This window comes from Thalassophryne amazonica, chromosome 3 (assembly GCF_902500255.1).
Source record: "Thalassophryne amazonica chromosome 3, fThaAma1.1, whole genome shotgun sequence".
Classification (NCBI taxonomy): Eukaryota; Metazoa; Chordata; class Actinopteri; order Batrachoidiformes; family Batrachoididae; genus Thalassophryne; species Thalassophryne amazonica.
Genome location: NC_047105.1, coordinates 7,906,926 through 7,930,977, shown reverse-complemented (window position 1 = coordinate 7,930,977; position 24,052 = coordinate 7,906,926). Strand labels below are relative to the sequence as shown.

Below are 24,052 nucleotides of genomic sequence, written 5' to 3'. Positions count from 1 at the left end.
AGGTGTTTGGCGATGCTGATGTGTTTGCAGGAGAACAAACATCTAAGACTTTAGGGTCCTGGTTCTTCTTGTCTTACTGTATGGTTGCGAGACTTGCAAACTACCCACTAACTGAAGGCATTGACTGGATGTCTTTAGTAGCAGGTCTCTTTAAATGAGCCTTGCATCAACTGAGCAGTTACTGAGGAAGTATCACTTGCATTGCAATGGAATGTCAGCTCTGGCATTGTGGCACATTTCTCTGTGCAATTTCCTGCACACAAGTTTATCAATTTTGAGGAATCCATTGGCTGGAGAAGGCCAAGGAGACGCCCATGTTTCACCTGAATGCAGAAGATGAATGGTTACACTGGAGAGGTGGGGATGAAGCGGTTGTCTGACTGGGTGTTAACCATCCAGGATCCCTGCCACAACCACGGTGTGGTGGATGTGCACCACCAGCACATGCTGCAAGACCTCCATTTGTTTCAATAATTCTGTGGTTAAATTAGCAACACTGTGCTTTCATTTTCATTTTTTGGTGTATTTTCTACATGAAATTGTTTTAATAAATGACAAGTAGACAGTTTTGGTGCCTGGTTGCTACATCACCTTTATCTACCTACAGCTCACTGCTTACTTGGATGTTGGAATGTTCTCATATGAAAAGAAAATGCATATTAATTCTTGAGGTCTTCTCTGTAACTGCAACAACAGATCCATTGTGCAGAAAAAAAAAAAAAAAAAAAAAAAAAATATATATATATATATATATAGATGAGTGAGTGAGTGGGTTAATCCATCCCAACCAGATTGTCTAAGCAATAACTCATGAATGATAAATGCCTCCATCTTTGTAACTCACCAAATTAAAAGAGCACATAATGTGGACAAAGCAGTTAGATGGTGGTTATCATTGATGCACCAAATTAATCAAAACAGCAATTTCCTTTTATATATATATATATATATATATATATATATATATATATATATATATGGAGCCCAGTCTCACAATTCTTTTTGTGATATTATCACAAAATGCGTCATATTAACCATAACTCTATCTGTAACCCTCATGCCACCTCCCTGTGTCACCCCAAATTTCATGATATTGTCATGAAATAATTTTGTCATGCCATCACGACATTTTGTGACAGTTTCACAAAATTATAGCTTACATCACAAACTGGCATGAGATCGGGTCGGTAACGTCCCTTACACGTCTGCCACCTGCTGGATAGTTAGTGCATGCTGTGGGGTAATATATTTGTTGAATAAGCCTTGCTTTTTTGTTATTTTTCTAAAGACAGTGTGGCATGTTGCCTGGAGCTCACAACAGTTCAGTGTCTCACAGAACAAGCATGATTTTGGATATGTCGCTTCCATTAATGGAAGTCCAAAATAAGTGATTTCAGGTTAAGACTTTGTTAAAAGCAGTGGAGCTTCTACACGTTCTGATGACAAATGATTTTGCACAATATAAGCCCTGCACAGGAGAACCCTGCAAGTGATGCTAAAACATGTATTCACTGGCCCTTTCTTCTATTTTATGACATATGATGGTGCTTTGACACCACTTAAATATTCAATTTAATCAGGTATAAAGCCAAAAGAAAGCTGTATGAACAGCAGCAGACTGAAAAGCATTTCACAGACTTGATGGCTGTGATTTCTAACCTTCATGCCGTCCTTGGCCCCCTCTTGAAGATATGGAATAATAGAATGATTCCAAAGGTCAATGAACCATGAACGAAAGTCATCCACTGTGACTGGACAGGACAGGAAAAAGCATGGGCCTGAGGAGAAAGAAAGAGTCAACAAAATTACAGCGAGGTCGCATTCTACAAAACAACAACAACAACAAAACAGGTGTGGGGGGGTCATCATTCATTAAAATAACAAGAAGAGTGTAACTTATGGTACATATCTGATATCAAGGAGTGCAAATTAATTCATCATGATTCAGTGGTACCATAATATTTTAGTCTGGGTGGCGTTGACATTTGATCAGTTCTATTCAAATTCAACCACTTTGTCCTTGATTAATACGTACACATCCCTACCACCATGCTTACACCATATTGTTTGAGTTAAAGACTTACAGCATTGAACTTGACCTCTGAAATATCACCCAAGGTCAAAGGTAATGTGACCAATAGAAAGGTGACGTATGACTTCATATTAATGTTCGACAATTTCATCGCCAGGCTAGTTCAGTTGTGAAAAACAGCTTTTTCCATTTGAGGATTTTATCAAAGTTAAATGATACCTGCCACGTAAAGATCTTGAAACTGCAACCCATGCTTTATTAACACACGACTGCATTACTGTAACTCACTGTACTTTGGCCTGGACCAGTCACTCCTGCACCGCCTGCAACTGGTATACAAATAATGAATATTTATGAATTCAATGGTACAAATAATTCATGAGACGAAAGCTGGAACGAACCATTCAATGAGGTGAGTGCAATGGTACCAAATGTATGGAACCAAATTTGCACATTAAATGGAACCAAATTGCACTCTAAATGCAATGCAACACAAAAGGGATGAATAATCCATGTCATGTGACATACAACGCACCAATCAAATGACAAGGATCCACTCAGCCGTTGTATAATACAAAATGCAGCTGTCCGTCTCCTTACTGGCAAATGCAAGCAGAACCACATATTTCCTGTCCTAGCTTCACTGCACTGGCTCCTGGTTGCTTTTATAGTAGATTTTTAAATTTCATTATTTGTTTTTGTAGCTCTTAATGGCCTAGCCCCCCCAGCACTTGACTGAGCTCCTTTGTGTCTACACCCCTGCCAGAGCATTGGGATCTGCGAATCAACTGCTACTGGTCACCCCAAAAATGAGGCTAAAAACTAAAGGAGACAGAGCCTTTGTGACAGTGGCCCCAAGGCTCTGGAACAACCTGCCCTGGCACAGCCGCTCTGCAGCACTGATCAAGGTTTTTAAATCTTCCATGATGACTCACCTCTTCTCCCTGGCTTTTAATCAAGTTTAAGTGGGCTTCTGGCAAATTTTTTATTTAATTTTAAGTAATTTTATTCTATTTTATTGTATTTTATAGCTCTGTGCTATGTATTTAGTATTATTTATTCATTGTAATTGCTGTATTTTACTGATTATCTTGTTTTAATGTGTAGCACTTTGGTCAACTCCAGTTGTTAAATGTGCTCTATAAATAAAGTTTGAGTTGAGTTGAGATTGTAGCGTCAGGTTTATATTTATCCAATACCTTGAAGTAGCCATTCTAAATATCCCCTATTTGACCATAACTCCCCCCCCCCCCCCAAATCTAATGACTTTGTCCTTGGCTGCCCCTCAATCAGTACACCAAATGTGGTCCAAACTGGATTACAACTCTTCAACTTATTTTGTTCAAACATGGGCAGACAGATACAAGAAGATACAGATACAAGAAGAAACAAAAACAAGAAGAAACAAAAACAATACCCCTGCATGCAGGTGTGCTACTACTACCACTAGTAGTCATAATAATAATAATAATAATGACTAGAAGCACTTAGAGAGCGCAAACCTCCGCCAAGGCCACAGGGTCACTGATGTCACATGTAATACCCTTTGGCAAAGAGACTTATTCCACGCCGTTTCACACATATCCCGTCATGTTTCAGATTCAGCAAATGTATTTATAAAGAGAAACTGCATGAACTACACAAGTTTTTTTTTATTATTTTCTAATAACTAAGTTTAACTAAGTTTATTCAATGAGGAAAAACAAATGCTAAATTATTGTTGTGTTGTAACTTAATTTTTGTTCAGCCTTTGTGACCCGTCTTCATGAAGTTAGATGCAAAAATGTTGAAATTGGCCCTATCCTGCAATGATAAAGAATCTTTAAAAAAATTACTGGATCCGGATCTTGTTCCTGATCATTACCAAAATTTAATGCCTTCTAAGTTAGGCCAAGATGCACCCTTGGTAAAAATTTCATTGAAATCCGTTGAGGATGTTTTGAGTAATCCTAACAAACCAACCAACCAACCAACCAACCAACCAACCAACCAACCAAACAACCAACAAACAAACGGACGCGACCGAAAACATAACCCCCTTGGTGTGGCGGAGGTAATAATCGGAGCCCCACAACAGATTGGAGGTCTGTCCAAGGTGTGCCCTTTTTTACACCCAACAACTACTGGAATAGACTTCAGTCCCACCCGTTGTCCTTAACAGGACTAAGTGGCTTCAGACAATGACTAAACGGATAATAATCGCAGAGATGTGCTTTTTGGACCCAAGAGCCCAGTAACCTCTGACTAGAGTTTTAAATACCGATAAGGAAGTCCGACGTGCTGTGCTTCTCCAAGAAGGTGTGGAGATGATACCACAGTTTAGGCACCCAGTCCAAGACCCTTATCAAGTCCTCATTGGTCAAATTCCTCTCATCCTCTGATTCCATCAGCTTTCTGTGCAAGTATCTCACCAGAAACCCATTAGCCGGCTCCACATTGTTGGAGAAGGTTACCATCCTGAAAGAAATAAGTAAGAATTGTATGGGACAATAAAACTAGTAGTAATAACTGTGGGAGAGCATTTAAACATGTTAGCATCAGATGCTGTACACTCTACACACTAGACCTGGGAAGAATAGGGGAACAAACAGAGAGAAAGACAAATGTTGCTCAAACTATAGCAAGATGTGTTGACTTAGATCACTGAAATTAAGTCACTTGTTTGTGATTGTGTTTATTCACAAATGCCATTGGTTGTTTGCATTTCAAATCAAAGTGTTCTGCTTCATGGTCTGTAACTTTGAATAATATTCCATTATGCTGTTTTTTAATAGCTATGCATGAAAGATGAAACTTAGTGTTTATATATAAACAAATGTACACTGTCAATTAAAACTAAGTAAGAGTAAGTACACCTTTCTGTACATCCCACTTTCAAACACAGCCTCATACGACCATCCATGAAAAATCTACTTAAACTCTCAATTTTTCATAGGGATACAAACTTCCTATGGCCACTGCACTAGTTCAGTTAAAATTATTTATACAGTGACAAATCACAACATAAGTCACCCCAAAGCCTAGGACTACATCAGGCATAACTCTGGTTTACTGTATGTTGTGTTCTTTAACATTTAAGAAAGCGCAACAAACTGCATTCCTCAAACCGAAACACAAAGCTCACAGGAGCCTTCGATACCATAAATGGAAGTATTGAACATGTCCTCTCTGTCTTATTGCACAGTTGTGACACACCAACTAGATATCTGTGGTATAATGTCTCTTTGGAGAATCCTTGGACGCTGCTTGAAGGACTGTGTCAGATGAAGTGTATCACCTGCATTGTGAGGGAATGTCAACTACATTTTGGTCATGTGGTACATTTCCTTTCTTTTTGATGTAACATGCAGGTGCCTCAGCGTTGAGGACCCCAGCAGCTGGAGAAGGTTAAGAGGACACGCCACATGACCAAAATGTAGTTGACGTTGACATTCCCTCACAATGCAAGTGATGGTTCGTCCGTATCATACAAGACAAACTGCAAAACAACTTTGAAATCATTTTTTAAAGCGGTTTCTTAACCCACCTGAAGCTGAGATGGAGGCCGTGATTAGCAGTCATCTTCACTGGCTGATTGCTTGTTCCGATAATGTATGGACTAAAGAAATAAACAACACGATGCTTGAGGTTATAACATCATATTCCTTCAGCTACTTTATCCCCGTGTACATGGAACTCACCATTTGTGGTACTTGCAGGTGAGAGCACCGTTAACAAGTTCGCTGACAGCTGCTGGGTCATGAACGTCATCCAGAATAACCACCAGTGGGACCTCTGATGCATTGGTTTCCCGATCAATTTGATTGGCCAAATTCGAAAGATAGAGCTGCAGATCCTTGGAAGGGAAAAGTGGAAAAGAGAGTGACTAAATGAAGACGACAACACGCCAGAACCAATCATCTGCTGTCGTATGAACTCAGTGTGAAACGACGCTTTGCTTGTCACCTTGCATGATTGCCGGTGCATGTTGAAGGTGACCGCGATGCCGTCTGTGACTTCACGGGCGCTGCGGTCCACCAGGTACTCAGCCAGCCGCGACACAAGGTAGGTCTTACCAGTTCCGCTCGGCCCAGACAGGATGAGACGGCGATGTTTGAGTAGCAGACTAATGTAGTGTTGCATCATGGGTTTGGGAATGAGTGTCTCAAATACCAGACTGTCCACACATTTCTCCTTTAAACCTGAAAATAGTGAGGGACATGTGAGAACTAACAAGCAATAAAGCAAAAAAAAAAAAACACTTCCCGCTGATCACCCGCTGCAAGATAAGTGACCTTGTAGTGCAGTTTGACACTTGATGTTCACGTTAAAGGGACAAGTCATATGCTAAGATTACTGTTAATATCTTGGTTATATTAGAAGATGTTGCAATGTGTCCTTCATAAGCAACACTGAGCTGAAGCGGCTCTGAAAATAGCTTTGCATCAACTGTAAGAGTCTGCATGCGTCTTGCCAGGCGGTTAAAGTGTAACATTCTGATTTAACGTCTATGGGGCCCAAGTGGCTGAGGCTGGATGACCAGCTGAGGGTGACTGACACCGATACGGTCCGGAGCTCATGTTTCCTAGAACCTGACCAACACAGCTCTCCTTGGGCTCTGTCTAAGAATCACTGCATTTAAAAGTGCAGCGGGAGTCAATCAATCAATCAATCAGTTTCATTTATATAGCGCCAAATCACAACAAACAGTTGCCCCAAGGCGCTTTATATTGTAAGGCAAGGCCATACAATAATAACGTAAAAACCCCAACGGTCAAAACGACCCCCTGTGAGCAAGCACTTGGCGACAGTGGGAAGGAAAAACTCCCTTTTAACAGGAAGAAACCTCCAGCAGAACCAGGCTCAGGGAGGGGCAGTCTTCTGCTGGGACTGGTTGGGACTGAAAAAAGAAAAAGAAACACTCAGTGCATCATGGGAACCCCCCAGCAGTCTAAGTCTATAGCAGCATAACTAAGGGATGGTTCAGGGTCACCTGATCCAGCCCTAACTATAAGCTTTAGCAAAAAGGAAAGTTTTAAGCCTAATCTTAAAAGTAGAGAGGGTGTCTGTCTCCCTGATCTGAATTGGGAGCTGGTTCCACAGGAGAGGAGCCTGAAAGCTGAAGGCTCTGCCTCCCATTCTACTCTTACAAACCCTAGGAACTATAAGTAAGCCTGCAGTCTGAGAGCGAAGCGCTCTATTGGGGTGATATGGTACTACGAGGTCCCTAAGATAAGATGGGACCTGATTATTCAAAACCTTATAAGTAAGAAGAAGAATTTTAAATTCTATTCTAGAATTAACAGGAAGCCAATGAAGAGAGGCCAATATGGGTGAGATATGCTCTCTCCTTCTAGTCCCTGTCAGTACTCTAGCTGCAGCATTTTGAATTAACTGAAGGCTTTTCAGGGAACTTTTAGGACAATCTGATAATAATGAATTACAATAGTCCAGCCTAGAGGAAATAAATGCATGAATTAGTTTTTCAGCATCACTCTGAGACAAGACCTTTCTAATTTTAGAGATATTGCGTAAATGCAAAAAAGCAGTCCTACAGATTTGTTTAACATGCGCATTGAATGACATATCCTGATCAAAAATGACTCCAAGATTTCTCACAGTATTACTAGAGGTCAGGGTAATGCCATCCAGAGTAAGGATCTGGTTAGACACCATGTTTCTAAGATTTGTGGGGCCAAGTACAATAACGTCAGTTTTATCTGAGTTTAAAAGCAGGAAATTAGAGGTCATCCATGTCTTTATGTCTGTAAGACAATCCTGCAGTTTAGCTAATTGGTGTGTGTCCTCTGGCTTCATGGATAGATAAAGCTGGGTATCATCTGCGTAACAATGAAAATTTAAGCAATGCCGTCTAATAATACTGCCTAAGGGAAGCATGTATAAAGTGAATAAAATTGGTCCTAGCACAGAACCTTGTGGAACTCCATAATTAACCTTAGTCTGTGAAGAAGATTCCCCATTTACATGAACAAATTGTAATCTATTAGATAAATATGATTGAAACCACCGCAGCGCAGTGCCTTTAATACCTTAATCTCTGTAATAAAATTTTATGGTCAACAGTATCAAAAGCAGCACTGAGGTCTAACAGAACAAGCACAGAGATGAGTCCACTGTCTGAGGCCATAAGAAGATCATTTGTAACCTTCACTAATGCTGTTTCTGTACTGTGATGAATTCTAAAACCTGACTGAAACTCTTCAAATAGACCATTCCTCTGCACATGATCAGTTAGCTGTTTTACAACTACCCTTTCAAGAATTTTTGAGAGAAAAGGAAGATTGGAGATTGGCCTATAATTAGCTAAGATAGCTGGGTCAAGTGATGGCTTTTTAAGTAATGGTTTAATTACTGCCACCTTAAAAGCCTGTGGTACATAGCCAACTAATAAAGATAGATTGATCATATTTAAGATCGAAGCATTAAATAATGGTAGGGCTTCCTTGAGCAGCCTGGTACGAATGGGGTCTAATAGACATGTTGATGGTTTGGATGAAGTAACTAATGAAAATAACTCAGACAGAACAATCGGAGAGAAAGAGTCTAATCAATCAATCAATTTTTTTTATATAGCGCCAAATCACAACAAACAGTTGCCCCAAGGCGCTTTATATTGTAAGGCAAGGCCATACAATAATTATGTAAAACCCCAACGGTCAAAACGACCCCCTGTGAGCAAGCACTTGGCTACAGTGGGAAGGAAAAACTCCCTTTTAACAGGAAGAAACCTCCAGCAGAACCAGGCTCAGGGAGGGGCAGTCTTCTGCTGGGACTGGTTGGGGCTGAGGAAGAGAACCAGGAAAAAGACATGCTGTGGAGGGGAGCAGAGATCGATCACTAATGATTAAATGCAGAGTGGTGCATACAGAGCAAAAAGAGAAAGAAACAGTGCATCATGGGAACCCCCCAGCAGTCTACGTCTATAGCAGCATAACTAAGGGATGGTTCAGGGTCACCTGATCCAGCGCTAACTATAAGCTTTAGCAAAAAGGAAAGTTTTAAGCCTAATCTTAAAAGTAGAGAGGGTGTCTGTCTCCCTGATCTGAATTGGGAGCTGGTTCCACAGGAGAGGAGCCTGAAAGCTGAAGGCTCTGCCTCCCATTCTACTCTTACAAACCCTAGGAACTACAAGTAAGCCTGCAGTCTGAGAGCGAAGCGCTCTATTGGGGTGATATGGTACTACGAGGTCCCTAAGATAAGATGGGACCTGATTATTCAAAACCTTATAAGTAAGAAGAAGAATTTTAAATTCTATTCTAGAATTAACAGGAAGCCAATGAAGAGAGGCCAATATGGGTGAGATATGCTCTCTCCTTCTAGTCCCCGTCAGTACTCTAGCTGCAGCATTTTGAATTAACTGAAGGCTTTTTAGGGAACTTTTAGGACAACCTGATAATAATGAATTACAATAGTCCAGCCTAGAGGAAATAAATGCATGAATTAGTTTTTCAGCATCACTCTGAGACAAGACCTTTCTGATTTTAGAGATATTGCGTAAATGCAAAAAAGCAGTCCTACATATTTGTTTAATATGCGCTTTGAATGACATATCCTGATCAAAAATGACTCCAAGATTTCTCACAGTATTACTAGAGGTCAGGGTAATGCCATCCAGAGTAAGGATCTGGTTAGACACCATGTTTCTAAGATTTGTGGGGCCAAGTACAATAACTTCAGTTTTATCTGAGTTTAAAAGCAGGAAATTAGAGGTCATCCATGTCTTTATGTCTGTAAGACAATCCTGCAGTTTAGCTAATTGGTGTGTGTCCTCTGGCTTCATGGATAGATAAAGCTGGGTATCATCTGCGTAACAATGAAAATTTAAGCGATACCGTCTAATAATACTGCCTAAGGGAAGCATGTATAAAGTGAATAAAATTGGTCCTAGCACAGAACCTTGTGGAACTCCATAATTAACTTTAGTCTGTGAAGAAGATTCCCCATTTACATGAACAAATTGTAATCTATTAGACAAATATGATTCAAACCACCGCAGCGCAGTGCCTTTAATACCTATGGCATGCTCTAATCTCTGTAATAAAATTTTATGGTCAACAGTATCAAAAGCAGCACTGAGGTCTAACAGAACAAGCACAGAGATGAGTCCACTGTCCGAGGCCATAAGAAGATCATTTGTAACCTTCACTAATGCTGTTTCTGTACTATGATGAATTCTAAAACCTGACTGAAACTCTTCAAATAGACCATTCCTCTGCAGATGATCAGTTAGCTGTTTTACAGCTACCCTTTCAAGAATTTTTGAGAGAAAAGGAAGGTTGGAGATTGGCCTATAATTAGCTAAGATAGCTGGGTCAAGTGATGGCTTTTTAAGTAATGGTTTAATTACTGCCACCTTAAAAGCCTGTGGTACATAGCCAACTAACAAAGATAGATTGATCATATTTAAGATCGAAGCATTAAATAATGGTAGGGCTTCCTTGAGCAGCCTGGTAGGAATGGGGTCTAATAAACATGTTGATGGTTTGGATGAAGTAACTAATGAAAATAACTCAGACAGAACAATCGGAGAGAAAGAGTCTAACCAAATACCGGCATCACTGAAAGCAGCCAAAGATAACGATACGTCTTTGGGATGGTTATGAGTAATTTTTTCTCTAATAGTTAAAATTTTGTTAGCAAAGAAAGTCATGAAGTCATTACTAGTTAAAGTTAATGGAATACTCAGCTCAATAGAGCTCTGACTCTTTGTCAGCCTGGCTACAGTGCTGAAAAGAAACCTGGGGTTGTTCTTATTTTCTTCAATTAGTGATGAGTAGAAAGATGTCCTAGCTTTACGGAGGGCTTTTTTATAGAGCAACAGACTCTTTTTCCAGGCTAAGTGAAGATCTTCTAAATTAGTGAGACGCCATTTCCTCTCCAACTTACGGGTTATCTGCTTTAAGCTACGAGTTTGTGAGTTATACCACGGAGTCAGACACTTCTGATTTAAAGCTCTCTTTTTCAGAGGAGCTACAGCATCCAAAGTTGTCTTCAATGAGGATGTAAAACTATTGACGAGATACTCACTGCGGTATTGTATCACTTCCTGTTCCGGAGCACAGCGGTGTTTTTCTGTATCTGTTAGCTGTTTAATCTGCGCAGTTAGATTGATCTGGTTATCTAGATTACGATTTGTTTCACAGTGTAATCTTTACGTGCCTTAACTAAAGCACTCCCTCTGCTGAATCACCTCTAAATTATTTACACATTATTCACTTTGCGTGTTTTTAGGAATCCGCTAGCTTAGCGTAGCTACTAGCTCTTAGCCGATTTAGCATGGCGGCTTCTCCTGTCTCTCCTGCACTTTTCTGCTCTGGGTGTGAAATGTTTAGTTATTCCTCGGCCTCCTTTAGCAGTAACGGTACTTGTAATAAGTGTAGCTTATTCGTAGCTTTGGAGGCCAGGCTGGGCGAATTGGAGACTCGGCTCCGCACCGTGGAAAATTCTACAGCTAGCCAGGCCCCTGTAGTTGGTGCGGACCAAGGTAGCTTAGCCGCCGTTAGTTACCCCCTGGCAGATCCCGAGCAGCAGGGAAAGCAGGCTGACTGGGTGACTGTGAGGAGGAAGCGTAGCCCTAAACAGAAGCCCCGTGTACACCGCCAACCCGTTCACATCTCTAACCGTTTTTCCCCACTCGGCGACACACCCGCCGAGGATCAAACTCTGGTTATTGGCGACTCTGTTTTGCGAAATGTGAAGTTAGCGACACCAGCAACCATAGTCAATTGTCTTCCGGGGGCCAGAGCAGGTGACATTGAAGGAAATTTGAAACTGCTGGCTAAGGCTAAGCGTAAATTTGGTAAGATTGTAATTCACGTCGGCAGTAATGACACCCGGTTACGCCAATCGGAGGTCACTAAAATTAACATTAAATCGGTGTGTAACTTTGCAAAAACAATGTCGGACTCTGTAGTTTTCTCTGGGCCCCTCCCCAATCAGACCGGGAGTGACATGTTTAGCCGCATGTTCTCCTTGAATTGCTGGCTGTCTGAGTGGTGTCCAAAAAATGAGGTGGGCTTCATAGATAATTGGCAAAGTTTCTGGGGAAAACCTGGTCTTGTTAGGAGAGACGGCATCCATCCCACTTTGGATGGAGCAGCTCTCATTTCTAGAAATCTGGCCAATTTTCTTAAATCCTCCAAACCGTGACTATCCAGGGTTGGGACCAGGAAGCAGAGTTGTAGTCTTACACACCTCTCTGCAGCTTCTCTCCCCCTGCCATCCCCTCATTACCCCATCCCCGTAGAGACGGTGCCTGCTCCCAGACTACCAATAACCAGCAAAAATCTATTTAAGCATAAAAATTCAAAAAGAAAAAATAATATAGCACCTTCAACTGCACCACAGACTAAAACAGTTAAATGTGGTCTATTAAACATTAGGTCTCTCTCTTCTAAGTCCCTGTTGGTAAATGATATAATAATTGATCAACATATTGATTTATTCTGCCTTACAGAAACCTGGTTACAGCAGGATGAATATGTTAGTTTAAATGAGTCAACACCCCTGAGTCACACTAACTGTCAGAATGCTCGTAGCACGGGCCGGGGCGGAGGATTAGCAGCAATCTTCCATTCCAGCTTATTAATTAATCAAAAACCCAGACAGAGCTTTAATTCATTTGAAAGCTTGACTCTTAGTCTTGTCCATCCTAATTGGAAGTCCCAAAAACCAGTTTTATTTGTTATTATCTATCGTCCACCTGGTCGTTACTGTGAGTTTCTCTGTGAATTTTCAGACCTTTTGTCTGACTTAGTGCTTAGCTCAGATAAGATAATTATAGTGGGCGATTTTAACATCCACACAGATGCTGAGAATGACAGCCTCAACACTGCATTTAATCTATTATTAGACTCTATTGGCTTTGCTCAAAAAGTAAATGAGTCCACCCACCACTTTAATCATATCTTAGATCTTGTTCTGACTTATGGTATGGAAATAGAAGACTTAACAGTATTCCCTGAAAACTCCCTTCTGTCTGATCATTTCTTAATAACATTTACATTTACTCTGATGGACTACCCAGCAGTGGGAAATAAGTTTCATTACACTAGAAGTCTTTCAGAAAGCACTGTAACTAGGTTTAAGGATATGATTCCTTCTTTATGTTCTCTAATGCCATATACCAACACAGTGCAGAGTAGCTACCTAAACTCTGTAAGTGAGATAGAGTATCTCGTCAATAGTTTTACATCCTCATTGAAGACAACTTTGGATGCTGTAGCTCCTCTAAAAAAGAGAGCTTTAAATCAGAAGTGCCTGACTCCGTGGTATAACTCACAAACTCGTAGCTTAAAGCAGATAACCCGTAAGTTGGAGAGGAAATGGCGTCTCACTAATTTAGAAGATCTTCACTTAGCCTGGAAAAAGAGTCTGTTGCTCTATAAAAAAAGCCCTCCGTAAAGCTAGGACATCTTTCTACTCATCACTAATTGAAGAAAATAAGAACAACCCCAGGTTTCTTTTCAGCACTGTAGCCAGGCTGACAAAGAGTCAGAGTATTCAATTAACTTTAACTAGTAATGACTTCATGACTTTCTTTGCTAACAAAATTTTAACTATTAGAGAAAAAATTACTCATAACCATCCCAAACACGTATCGTTATCTTTGGCTACTTTCAGTGATGCCGGTATTTGGTTAGACTCTTTCTCTCCGATTGTTATTTTCATTAGTTACTTCATCCAAACCATCAACATGTTTATTAGACCCCATTCCTACCAGGCTGCTCAAGGAAGCCCTACCATTATTTAATGCTTCGATCTTAAATATGATCAATCTATCTTTGTTAGTTGGCTATGTACCACAGGCTTTTAAGGTGGCAGTAATTAAACCATTACTTAAAAAGCCATCACTTGACCCAGCTATCTTAGCTAATTATAGGCCAATCTCCAACCTTCCTTTTCTCTAAAAAATTCTTGAAAGGGTAGTTGTAAAACAGCTAACTGATCATCTGCAGAGGAATGGTCTATTTGAAGAGTTTCAGTCAGGTTTTAGAATTCATCATAGTACAGAAACAGCATTAGTGAAGGTTACAAATGATCTTCTTATGGCCTCGGACAGTGGACTCATCTCTGTGCTTGTTCTGTTAGACCTCAGTGCTGCTTTTGATACTGTTGACCATAAAATTTTATTACAGAGATTAGAGCATGCCATAGGTATTAAAGGCACTGCGCTGCGGTGGTTTGAATCATATTTGTCTAATAGATTACAATTTGTTCATGTAAATGGGGAATCGTCTTCACAGACTAAAGTTAATTATGGAGTTCCACAAGGTTCTGTGCTAGGACCAATTTTATTCACTTTATACATGCTTCCCTTAGGCAGTATTATTAGACGGTATTGCTTAAATTTTCATTGTTACGCAGATGATACCCAGCTTTATCTATCCATGAAGCCAGAGGACACACACCAATTAGCTAAACTGCAGGATTGTCTTACAGACATAAAGACATGGATGACCTCTAATTTCCTGCTTTTAAACTCAGATAAAACTGAAGTTATTGTACTTGGCCCCACAAATCTTAGAAACATGGTGTCTAACCAGATCCTTACTCTGGATGGCATTACCCTGACCTATAGTAATACTGTGAGAAATCTTGGAGTCATTTTTGATCAGGATATGTCATTCAAAGCGCATATTAAACAAATATGTAGGACTGCTTTTTTGCATTTACGCAATATCTCTAAAATCAGAAAGGTCTTGTCTCAGAGTGATGCTGAAAAACTAATTCATGCATTTATTTCCTCTAGGCTGGACTATTGTAATTCATTATTATCAGGTTGTCCTAAAAGTTCCCTAAAAAGCCTTCAGTTAATTCAAAATGCTGCAGCTAGAGTACTGACGGGGACTAGAAGGAGAGAGCATATCTCACCCATATTGGCCTCTCTTCATTGGCTTCCTGTTAATTCTAGAATAGAATTTAAAATTCTTCTTCTTACTTATAAGGTTTGAATAATCAGGTCCCATCTTATCTTAGGGACCTCGTAGTACCATATCACCCCAATAGAGCGCTTCGCTCTCAGACTGCAGGCTTACTTGTAGTTCCTAGGGTTTGTAAGAGTAGAATGGGAGGCAGAGCCTTCAGCTTTCAGGCTCCTCTCCTGTGGAACCAGCTCCCAATTCAGATCAGGGAGACAGACACCCTCTCTACTTTTAAGATTAGGCTTAAAACTTTCCTTTTTGCTAAAGCTTATAGTTAGGGCTGGATCAGGTGACCCTGAACCATCCCTTAGTTATGCTGCTATAGACGTAGACTGCTGGGGGGTTCCCATGATGCACTGTTTCTTTCTCTTTTTGCTCTGTATGCACCACTCTGCATTTAATCATTAGTGATCGATCTCTGCTCCCCTCCACAGCATGTCTTTTTCCTGGTTCTCTCCCTCAGCCCCAACCAGTCCCAGCAGAAGACTGCCCCTCCCTGAGCCTGGTTCTGCTGGAGGTTTCTTCCTGTTAAAAGGGAGTTTTTCCTTCCCACTGTAGCCAAGTGCTTGCTCACAGGGGGTCGTTTTGACCGTTGGGGTTTTACATAATTATTGTATGGCCTTGCCTTACAATATAAAGCGCCTTGGGGCGACTGTTTGTTGTGATTTGGCGCTATATAAAAAAAAATTGATTGATTGATACTCTATCTCCCTTACAGAGTTTAGGTAGCTACTCTGCACTGTGTTGGTATATGGCATTAGAGAACATAAAGAAGGAATCATATCCTTAAACCTAGTTACAGCGCTTTCTGAAAGACTTCTAGTGTAATGAAACTTATTCCCCACTGCTGGGTAGTCCATCAGAGTAAATGTAAATGTTATTAAGAAATGATCAGACAGAAGGGAGTTTTCAGGGAATACTGTTAAGTCTTCAATTTCCATACCATAAGTCAGAACAAGATCTAAGATATGATTAAAGTGGTGGGTGGACTCATTTACATTTTGAGCAAAGCCAATTGAGTCTAATAATAGATTAAATGCAGTGTTGAGGCTGTCATTCTCAGCATCTGTGTGGATGTGGATAATTATCTTATCTGAGCTAAGCACTAAGTCAGACAAAAGGTCTGAAAATTCACAGTAACGACCAGGTGGACGATAGATAATAACAAATAAAACTGGTTTTTGGGACTTCCAATTTGGATGGACAAGACTAAGAGTCAAGCTTTCAAATGAATTAAAGCTCTGTCTGGGTTTTTGATTAATTAATAAGCTGGAATGGAAGATTGCTGCTAATCCTCCGACCCGGCCCGTGCTACGAGCATTCTGACAGTTAGTGTGACTCGGGGGTGTTGACTCATTTAAACTAACATATTCATCCTGCTGTAACCAGGTTTCTGTAAGGCAGAATAAATCAATATGTTGATCAATTATTATATCATTTACCAACAGGGACTTAGAAGAGAGAGACCTAATGTTTAATAGACCACATTTAACTGTTTTAGTCTGTGGTGCAGTTGAAGGTGCTATATTATTTTTTCTTTTTGAATTAGAAAGCAAATGACAGGCAGCCAGTCTGCTACAAACACACAACAGATGGACTAAAATGTTTGATTTTAGGGTTTACAAACATTTTTGACCGTTAAAGTTTGCTCACTTTACCAGCAAAAAAATGTTATCGGACTGACAGTTATCGGAACTAAATTTATCGGAAGATAATTGGTCCGATGATGGTTTTAAAACTTATCTGAAAAGCTAATTCGCTAGCAAAAACATTAGCTTCAATAATTATCTGTTATCAGATTAGCTGAACTGTGCCCACCACTGCACAAATGTAATTTTAAATATAACACAATGCATAAATACCCTTGGCCATATGAGCATTGTGTTCTTTATAATTTGTAGTTGTTTAATTAATTATGTGTAATGTGTCTTACATACAATTTGTACATGTTCAATAAGGCCCTCTATCAATCAACCAAAAACAATACTTACGTTTGTAACGGCATCTGCGTGAGGCCATGTGTGTGCATGTACATGAGCTTTTGACAAGAGCGGAAGTTGTACAAATCAAGGACTATTTGTAGATCATCCTTTGTGCAATTGTAGGCATTAATGAAACAAATTTAATTCCATAGAAGGTTAGCTTTGAATTAGCAAGAGATCTAATGTTTAATAGACCACATTTAACTGTTTTAGTCTGTGGTGCAGTTGAAGGTGCTATATTATTTCTTCTTTTTGAATTTTTATGCTTAAATTGATTTTTTCTGGTTATTGGTGGTCTGGGAGCAGGCACCATCTCTACGGGGATGGGGTAATGAGGGGATGGCAGGGGGAGAGAAGCTGCAGAGAGGTGTGTAAGACTACAACTCTGCTTCCTGGTCCCAACCCTGGATAGTCACGGTTTGGAGGATTTAAGAAAAGTGACTATCAAATGAACGCCACTCTCATCATTGATGACACCTCAGCATAACTCTACTGCCATGGAACTTTAATGTTTATAAGAACGACCAGTGATAAAATACAGAGTTCAAAATCAGTTTATGAAGGAATGAATGAGAGTGAACGGGACAGCCACCACAGGAGTTACACAGTACGCTAAAAACAGCACTGAAATAATGCTAGCAATGTACTTTGTAACTGCTAGCATGTCACTGGTACAGTAATGTAGCAATATGGCCAGCTAGGTGTATTTTCTTTTCTTAAAAACTAGTTTATAACAATCCTATATCAATCTAAAGTTAGTTCCAGCATAAATCAGGTAATACGTATAAATAACACAGGTACAACCTGAAGTATACTGCGGGCATCTCTGGTAAGCAAAGACAGAAGTGATACGCTGTTTATATTAGCCAAACCAGCTAATGTGAAGCTTTTTTTTTGCCCAAACTTTAACAATTCACAATTAAAGTGGGCAGTGAAACTTCACAGAATACCAATAAGTAGTCTGCGTAAAAATCTAATAATTTCACCAGAAATATATTTTGCAAGTAATCATAAAATACACAAATGTGTTGATAACTACATTACTATGCTACTTTAAGCAAGGACTTGAACTGTTTCATGGAACAAAAACCAGAAATGACTGATAACCTGCACAGAGTGAAAACAAAACCAGAAACTTTCAACTTTTTATTTTTTTAATTATTATCTTTAATATTCTGGTACATAAATAATGTTAATCAAAAATCTAATTATTACAGACTAAAATATTTTCTGTTTGCAAAAGAGTAAAAATTAGCCTATATCAATAAATACATTTATAAATTCTTAAAGGTAGATAGTCATGTCACCCAGTCTTACATGTTATTATTTTAGCTTTTTTATTATTTTAGTTCTCACTGGTTCAGGAATGATCATTTTAAGGTGAAACAGACAACTGGATACATTAAAATACTGATTCTGCTTGGACCAGACTGGAAAAATAGTCTAGCATCAAAAATACATTGATTTTTACAATAAAATCACATGGTAATCTGTTGCCTTATACTAGTTTTTAAATAAGATTAAATCAAACAGTTATATTACCACAGAACTAGACTTTAAAGTTATAATACAACTTAGTTTCACCTCCATCAAACTACAATGAAACTGAATTAAATAAAAATAAATAAATAAATAAAGGGAAAAACTAGTATAAAATATTAAAGTTTAACAATACAGGCATCTAGCATCTAGCTGCTGTATTTTCAGGAGTATAAGCCATGAAGATTTACAAGTTTGGGAGGTCATACAACTTATACTGAAGTGTAACTTATCTTAAAAAATTAATACAAATTATGCATTTATTACTAGTGCTAATAATAATAATACTAAGTATCTATGTATAGGGCTTTCCCAGGAATCTAAATAAATTCCAATAACAAAAGCGTAAATGTCAAGAATATAGGGTGTCTCAAAAAATGTCCCCAAAAATATTTTGCCAGCACAGAAAAACCAATCAGTATTATCAGACATTTTCTGCATGACCATGTGGCCAAAGCATGTAATTTTCCTCCCCAGTGCACAGGTTTTAGTTCAGTCTTTCCTTTTTGATGTTTTAACCCTTTATCTGTTACATCACATGATCAATGTAACCTCCTCATCTGGAGTTTCCTAAGAAACAAATCATCCGTCGCCAGTTTTCCGGAAAAACACCGAGCAAATTCAAGTCTCCTTGCCATTTGCTGGGGAGTTAGTTCACCCTGAGACTGAATTTTGTATGGAAAGAGATGCAAGTCAACCCTTAGGATGCGTTGCACAGAACTCAACGATTTTTGCTCTCTGAATTAGGGTCAAGTTCAGCATTTTTCCTGGACTTTAATGTCTTGCAGAACAAACTTTAGGGTTCCTGAGATGAGAAAAACACCATTATTTCCCAGTAAAACCATTTCCTGGGATTCATATTTCAGAGTACTTTTGGGTACATTTTTTGAGACCCCCTATATAAGTTCACTACAACCAATAATTCTAAATTAAAGAAGTTTTAATGATTTATTATTTTTCATTATTATCATGATGGGAGAATGTGGCGTTTTTGTTTTAATTGATGTCATCTATGCTGAATATATTGTGCTAACTTTAGGGCCCTGTCCCACTGGGGAGAGGATTAATTGCGCATGAATTGAGTACACAAATTACGGGCGTTCGTTGTCGTCTGCAACAAAAATGGCCAAAAATGACAAACGTCCCAGTATGAATTACGGATATATTAATAATATATAGCAAATATATGATGAACAATCACGGTTATATAACGCATGTAGTGAGGAAACTGATCCGACACACTGAGATTATCACAGCACTATTACGGGTGTATTATGAATGCATCGCACACATGTTGCATGTGCACTGCATCTGCATTGCGTCCATAAAATAAGTGCACTCGGGCCGTCGGCATCACTATTCACACCAACACCACAGCCTCTGGAGCATTTGCTGGACTTGGACAAGTTGATCACAGAGTTAATGTTCATTTTGTTATGCGAGGGTTAACTGTTCATGAGTTTGGGAGGGGGGAAGCCGCTCGGGTGTAAGACGGTGTTTTTTTTTTTTTTTTTAGAGTGTCACAGAAAACAGAAGTCAGTGTGAGTTGTGGCTAAACAGCAACTCTTCCTTTTGTTGGTGTTAAATAAAAGTCTTGGATTGCAGCAGCTACGTCTTTGTGGATCTACACAGCCGGAGCGGCACTGACTGGCAGGTATGTCGCTTTCTGACACATATAGTACTTTGGGTTTACGTGACGTGTTTGTTATGCATTCACAGATTGTCTGCAAATCAGCTGCAAAGCAGATGTAATAAAAACTCTTTATTCATGGCCACTTTATATGCATTCGCTCAACATATTTTAGTTTGTGATGTGAAAAAATGATGGGCACGATATATATCTGTTTTACACACTGTCCCGGTCCACTGTCAAGCCGCAAATCCCCGTCAGTTGCGGATATCAGCGGTTAACGGCAGATATACAGCACATAGAGTGAGTATGTATTGTGTATGAATTGAGTATATATGGAGTATGTAAGGCGGATGTCATCCGCATTCAGATTTTTGAACAGCTTAAAAATCCTGGATGTGGACATGCATGCCTCTGCAGATGATCACGGGCATGTTCGGATGACGGCCGACTCATACAGGCATGTTACACGGATATTGCGGATGTTTGGCAAATATGGGCCAATTTTGTGTGCAATCCATACGCAAATCCTAGTAAACGCCAGTGGGACAGGGCCCTTATATTTAAGTGTGACCGCTTAATTCTGAGGGTTTTCATGTGGGAAGTCAAGAGACAACCCTTCTCAGACAGCAAAACATAAGAGAAGACGTCCCTCCCCATTTGAAAGAAATATGTTTTTATATTATTATGGGGTTATGAGAAACATCAGAAAAGTGTGTGTCTTTTGATTTTTTGGTGTGATTGTAAGTTCTTTTGATATATCGTGTTTCATGCTTGCGTTTTAACACTGTTTATTGCCAAAATGTTGTGTGAGAATGCAAACTTATTATTTTGGAAGAGCCGAGGTCGACCTTGGGTTAGATAAGTCCAGCAGCTGCGTTGGAGATGGTGGGGAGAGTTATAACTATAGAAACTGTTGCTAGGTAACGCCACCCATGTGATCAGTTGGACTGTATATTATCTGGGGTTTTGCTAACGTGCCTTCAGTGAAAAGGAAGTAGCAAAATCACTGTTTCACTCCTGCAATAATAAATAATAATAATAATAATAATAATAATAAAGACTTCAACTGAAGCAAGACATCTGACTCCCTCTTCCTCCGGTCATCGTCAGGATGGTTATTATTTTTCTGACAAAGAGCTAATACATAAAAAAGTGTGAGTTATACTCTGGAGCAATTTATACTCCGGAAAATATGGTACACTGGTGGGGAGCATCAAGATGGGGACTGAACACAGGATGGTTCAACATATCATGTTGCAGGACTGAGATGCTCAGCTGTCTCATCTCACGGAGCTGTTTTCCACTTTGTGCACAGATCTGTTTCCTCGCTGGAAGATCTCTCACTTCTGTCATCTGTAGAGTGCGCCATTTAAACACCAATGTGCCAGGTTCAAGTGGGCACCGCACTTAAAGGGGATGACAGATGACGATGTGATTGGTGTAATGCATGTTATGCTCAAAACACACCCACAAACAAGTCACCAAATACAACTTCTTTACGCCATGCACCTTATCATGGAACAGACTGTGGGCTGTGTAAATAGCAAAGTGGAGTTGAAAATGCCCCAAATGCACTTGTGCCGTGCCTTTTAGACCGTAGAAACAGGAAATCATTAAGCCAAGATTTTGCCTTTTAGACCACAGAAACAGGAAATCATTACGCCAAGATTTTGCCTTTAAGACCATAGAAACAGGAAATCATTACGCCAAGATTTTGCCTTTAAGACCATAGAAACAGGAAATCATTACGCCAAGATTTTGCCTTTAAGACCATAGAAACAGGAAATCATTACGCCAAGATTTTGCCTTTTAGACCACAGAAACAGGAAATCATTACACCAAGATTTTGCCTTTTAGACCACAGAAACAGGAAATCATTACACCAAGATTTTGCCTTTTAGACCGTAGAAACAGGAAATCATTAAGCCAAGATTTTGCCTTTTAGACCGTAGAAACAGGAAATCATTAAGCCAAGATTTTGCCTTTTAGACCATAGAAACAGGAAATCATTAAGCCAAGATTTTGCCTTTTAGACCACAGAAACAGGAAATCATTACACCAAGATTTTGCCTTTTAGACCATAGAAACAGGAAATCATTACACCAAGATTTTGCCTTTTAGACCATAGAAACAGGAAATCATTAAGCCAAGATTTTGCCTTTTAGACCATATAAACAGGAAATCATTACGCCAAGATTTTGCCTTTTAGACCATAGAAACAGGAAATCATTAAGCCAAGATTTTGCCTTTTAGACCATATAAACAGGAAATCATTATGCCAAGATTTTGCCTTTTAGACCATATAAACAGGAAATCATTAAGCCAAGATTTTGCCTTTTAGACCATATAAACAGGAAATCATTACGCCAAGATTTTGCCTTTTAGACCATATAAACAGGAAATCATTACGCCAAGATTTTGCCTTTTAGACCGTAGAAACAGGAAATCATTACGCCAAGATTTTGCCTTTTAGACCATATAAACAGGAAATCATTATGCCAAGATTTTGCCTTTTAGACCATATAAACAGGAAATCATTACGCCAAGATTTTGCCTTTTAGACCATATAAACAGGAAATCATTACGCCAAGATTTTGCCTTTTAGACCATAGAAACAGGAAATCATTAAGCCAAGATTTTGCCTTTTAGACCATATAAACAGGAAATCATTACGCCAAGATTTTGCCTTTTAGACCATAGAAACAGGAAATCATTAAGCCAAGATTTTGCCTTTTAGACCACAGAAACAGGAAATCATTACACCAAGATTTTGCCTTTTAGACCGCAGAAACAGGAAATCATTACGCCAAGATTTTGGCTTTTAGACCGTAGAAACAGGAAATCATTACGCCAAGATTTTGCCTTTTAGACCATAGAAACAGGAAATCATTAAGCCAAGATTTTGCCTTTTAGACCATAGAAACAGGAAATCATTACGCCAAGATTTTGGCTTTTAGACCGTAGAAACAGGAAATTATTACGCCAAGATTTTGCCTTTTAGACCATATAAACAGGAAATCATTATGCCAAGATTTTGCCTTTTAGACCATAGAAACAGGAAATCATTAAGCCACGATTTTGGTTTTTAAACTATAGAAACAGGAAATCATTACGCCAAGATTTTGGTTTTTAAACTATAGAAACAGGAAATCATTACGCCAAGATTTTGGTTTTTAGACTGTAGAAACAGGAAATCATTACGCCAAGATTTTGGCTTTTAGACCATAGAAACAGGAAATCATTACGCCAAGATTTTGGTTTTTAGACCATAGAAACAGGAAATCATTACGCCAAGATTTTGGCTTTTAGACCATAGAAACAGGAAATCATTACGCCAAGATTTTGGCTTTTAGACCATAGAAACAGGAAATCATTACGCCAAGATTTTGGTTTTTAAACTATAGAAACAGGAAATCAGTATGCCAAGATTTTGGCTTTTAGACCATAGAAACAGGAAATCATTACGCCAAGATTTTGTTTTTTAAACTATAGAAACAGGAAATCATTACGCCAAGATTTTGGCTTTTAGACCATAGAAACAGGAAATCATTACGCCAAGATTTTGGTTTTTAGACCATAGAAACAGGAAATCATTACGCCAAGATTTTGGCTTTTAGACCATAGAAACAGGAAATCATTACGCCAAGATTTTGGCTTTTAGACCATAGAAACAGGAAATCATTACGCCAAGATTTTGGTTTTTAAACTATAGAAACAGGAAATCAGTATGCCAAGATTTTGGCTTTTAGACCATAGAAACAGGAAATCATTACGCCAAGATTTTGGTTTTTAGACCATAGAAACAGGAAAGCATTACGCCAAGATTTTGGTTTTTAGACCATAGAAACAGGAAATCATTACGCCAAGATTTTTTTGCAGTGTGCAGGTTCAATTCCCATTCCAAGTGTGACCGCAGGAACTCATGTCTGAGCCTGTGAGTTAT

The 24,052-nt window shown here is 39.1% G+C and overlaps 2 protein-coding genes across 6 annotated transcripts in view; both read right to left on the bottom strand.

Moving 5' to 3' along the window:
* Positions 1–2,575, bottom strand: part of mybphb (myosin binding protein Hb) — a 53,044-nt gene extending 50,469 nt beyond the window's left edge. Inside the window, exon 1 of the mRNA XM_034165581.1 lies at positions 2,564–2,575. The gene's annotated coding sequence lies outside the window, so the exon portion shown is untranslated. The remainder of the gene's footprint in view (positions 1–2,563) is intronic.
* nav1b (neuron navigator 1b) overlaps positions 1–24,052 on the bottom strand; it is a 184,187-nt gene that overhangs the window by 1,974 nt on the left and 158,161 nt on the right. For all 5 annotated transcript variants that reach the window (XM_034165569.1, XM_034165573.1, XM_034165551.1 and 2 more), the window contains 5 exons: positions 5,978–6,213; positions 5,713–5,867; positions 5,559–5,630; positions 4,293–4,489; positions 1,660–1,778 (listed from right to left, as the gene is read on the bottom strand). In XM_034165569.1, coding sequence (XP_034021460.1) covers positions 1,660–1,778; positions 4,293–4,489; positions 5,559–5,630; positions 5,713–5,867; positions 5,978–6,213 — 779 coding nt within the window. The remainder of the gene's footprint in view (positions 1–1,659; positions 1,779–4,292; positions 4,490–5,558; positions 5,631–5,712; positions 5,868–5,977; positions 6,214–24,052) is intronic.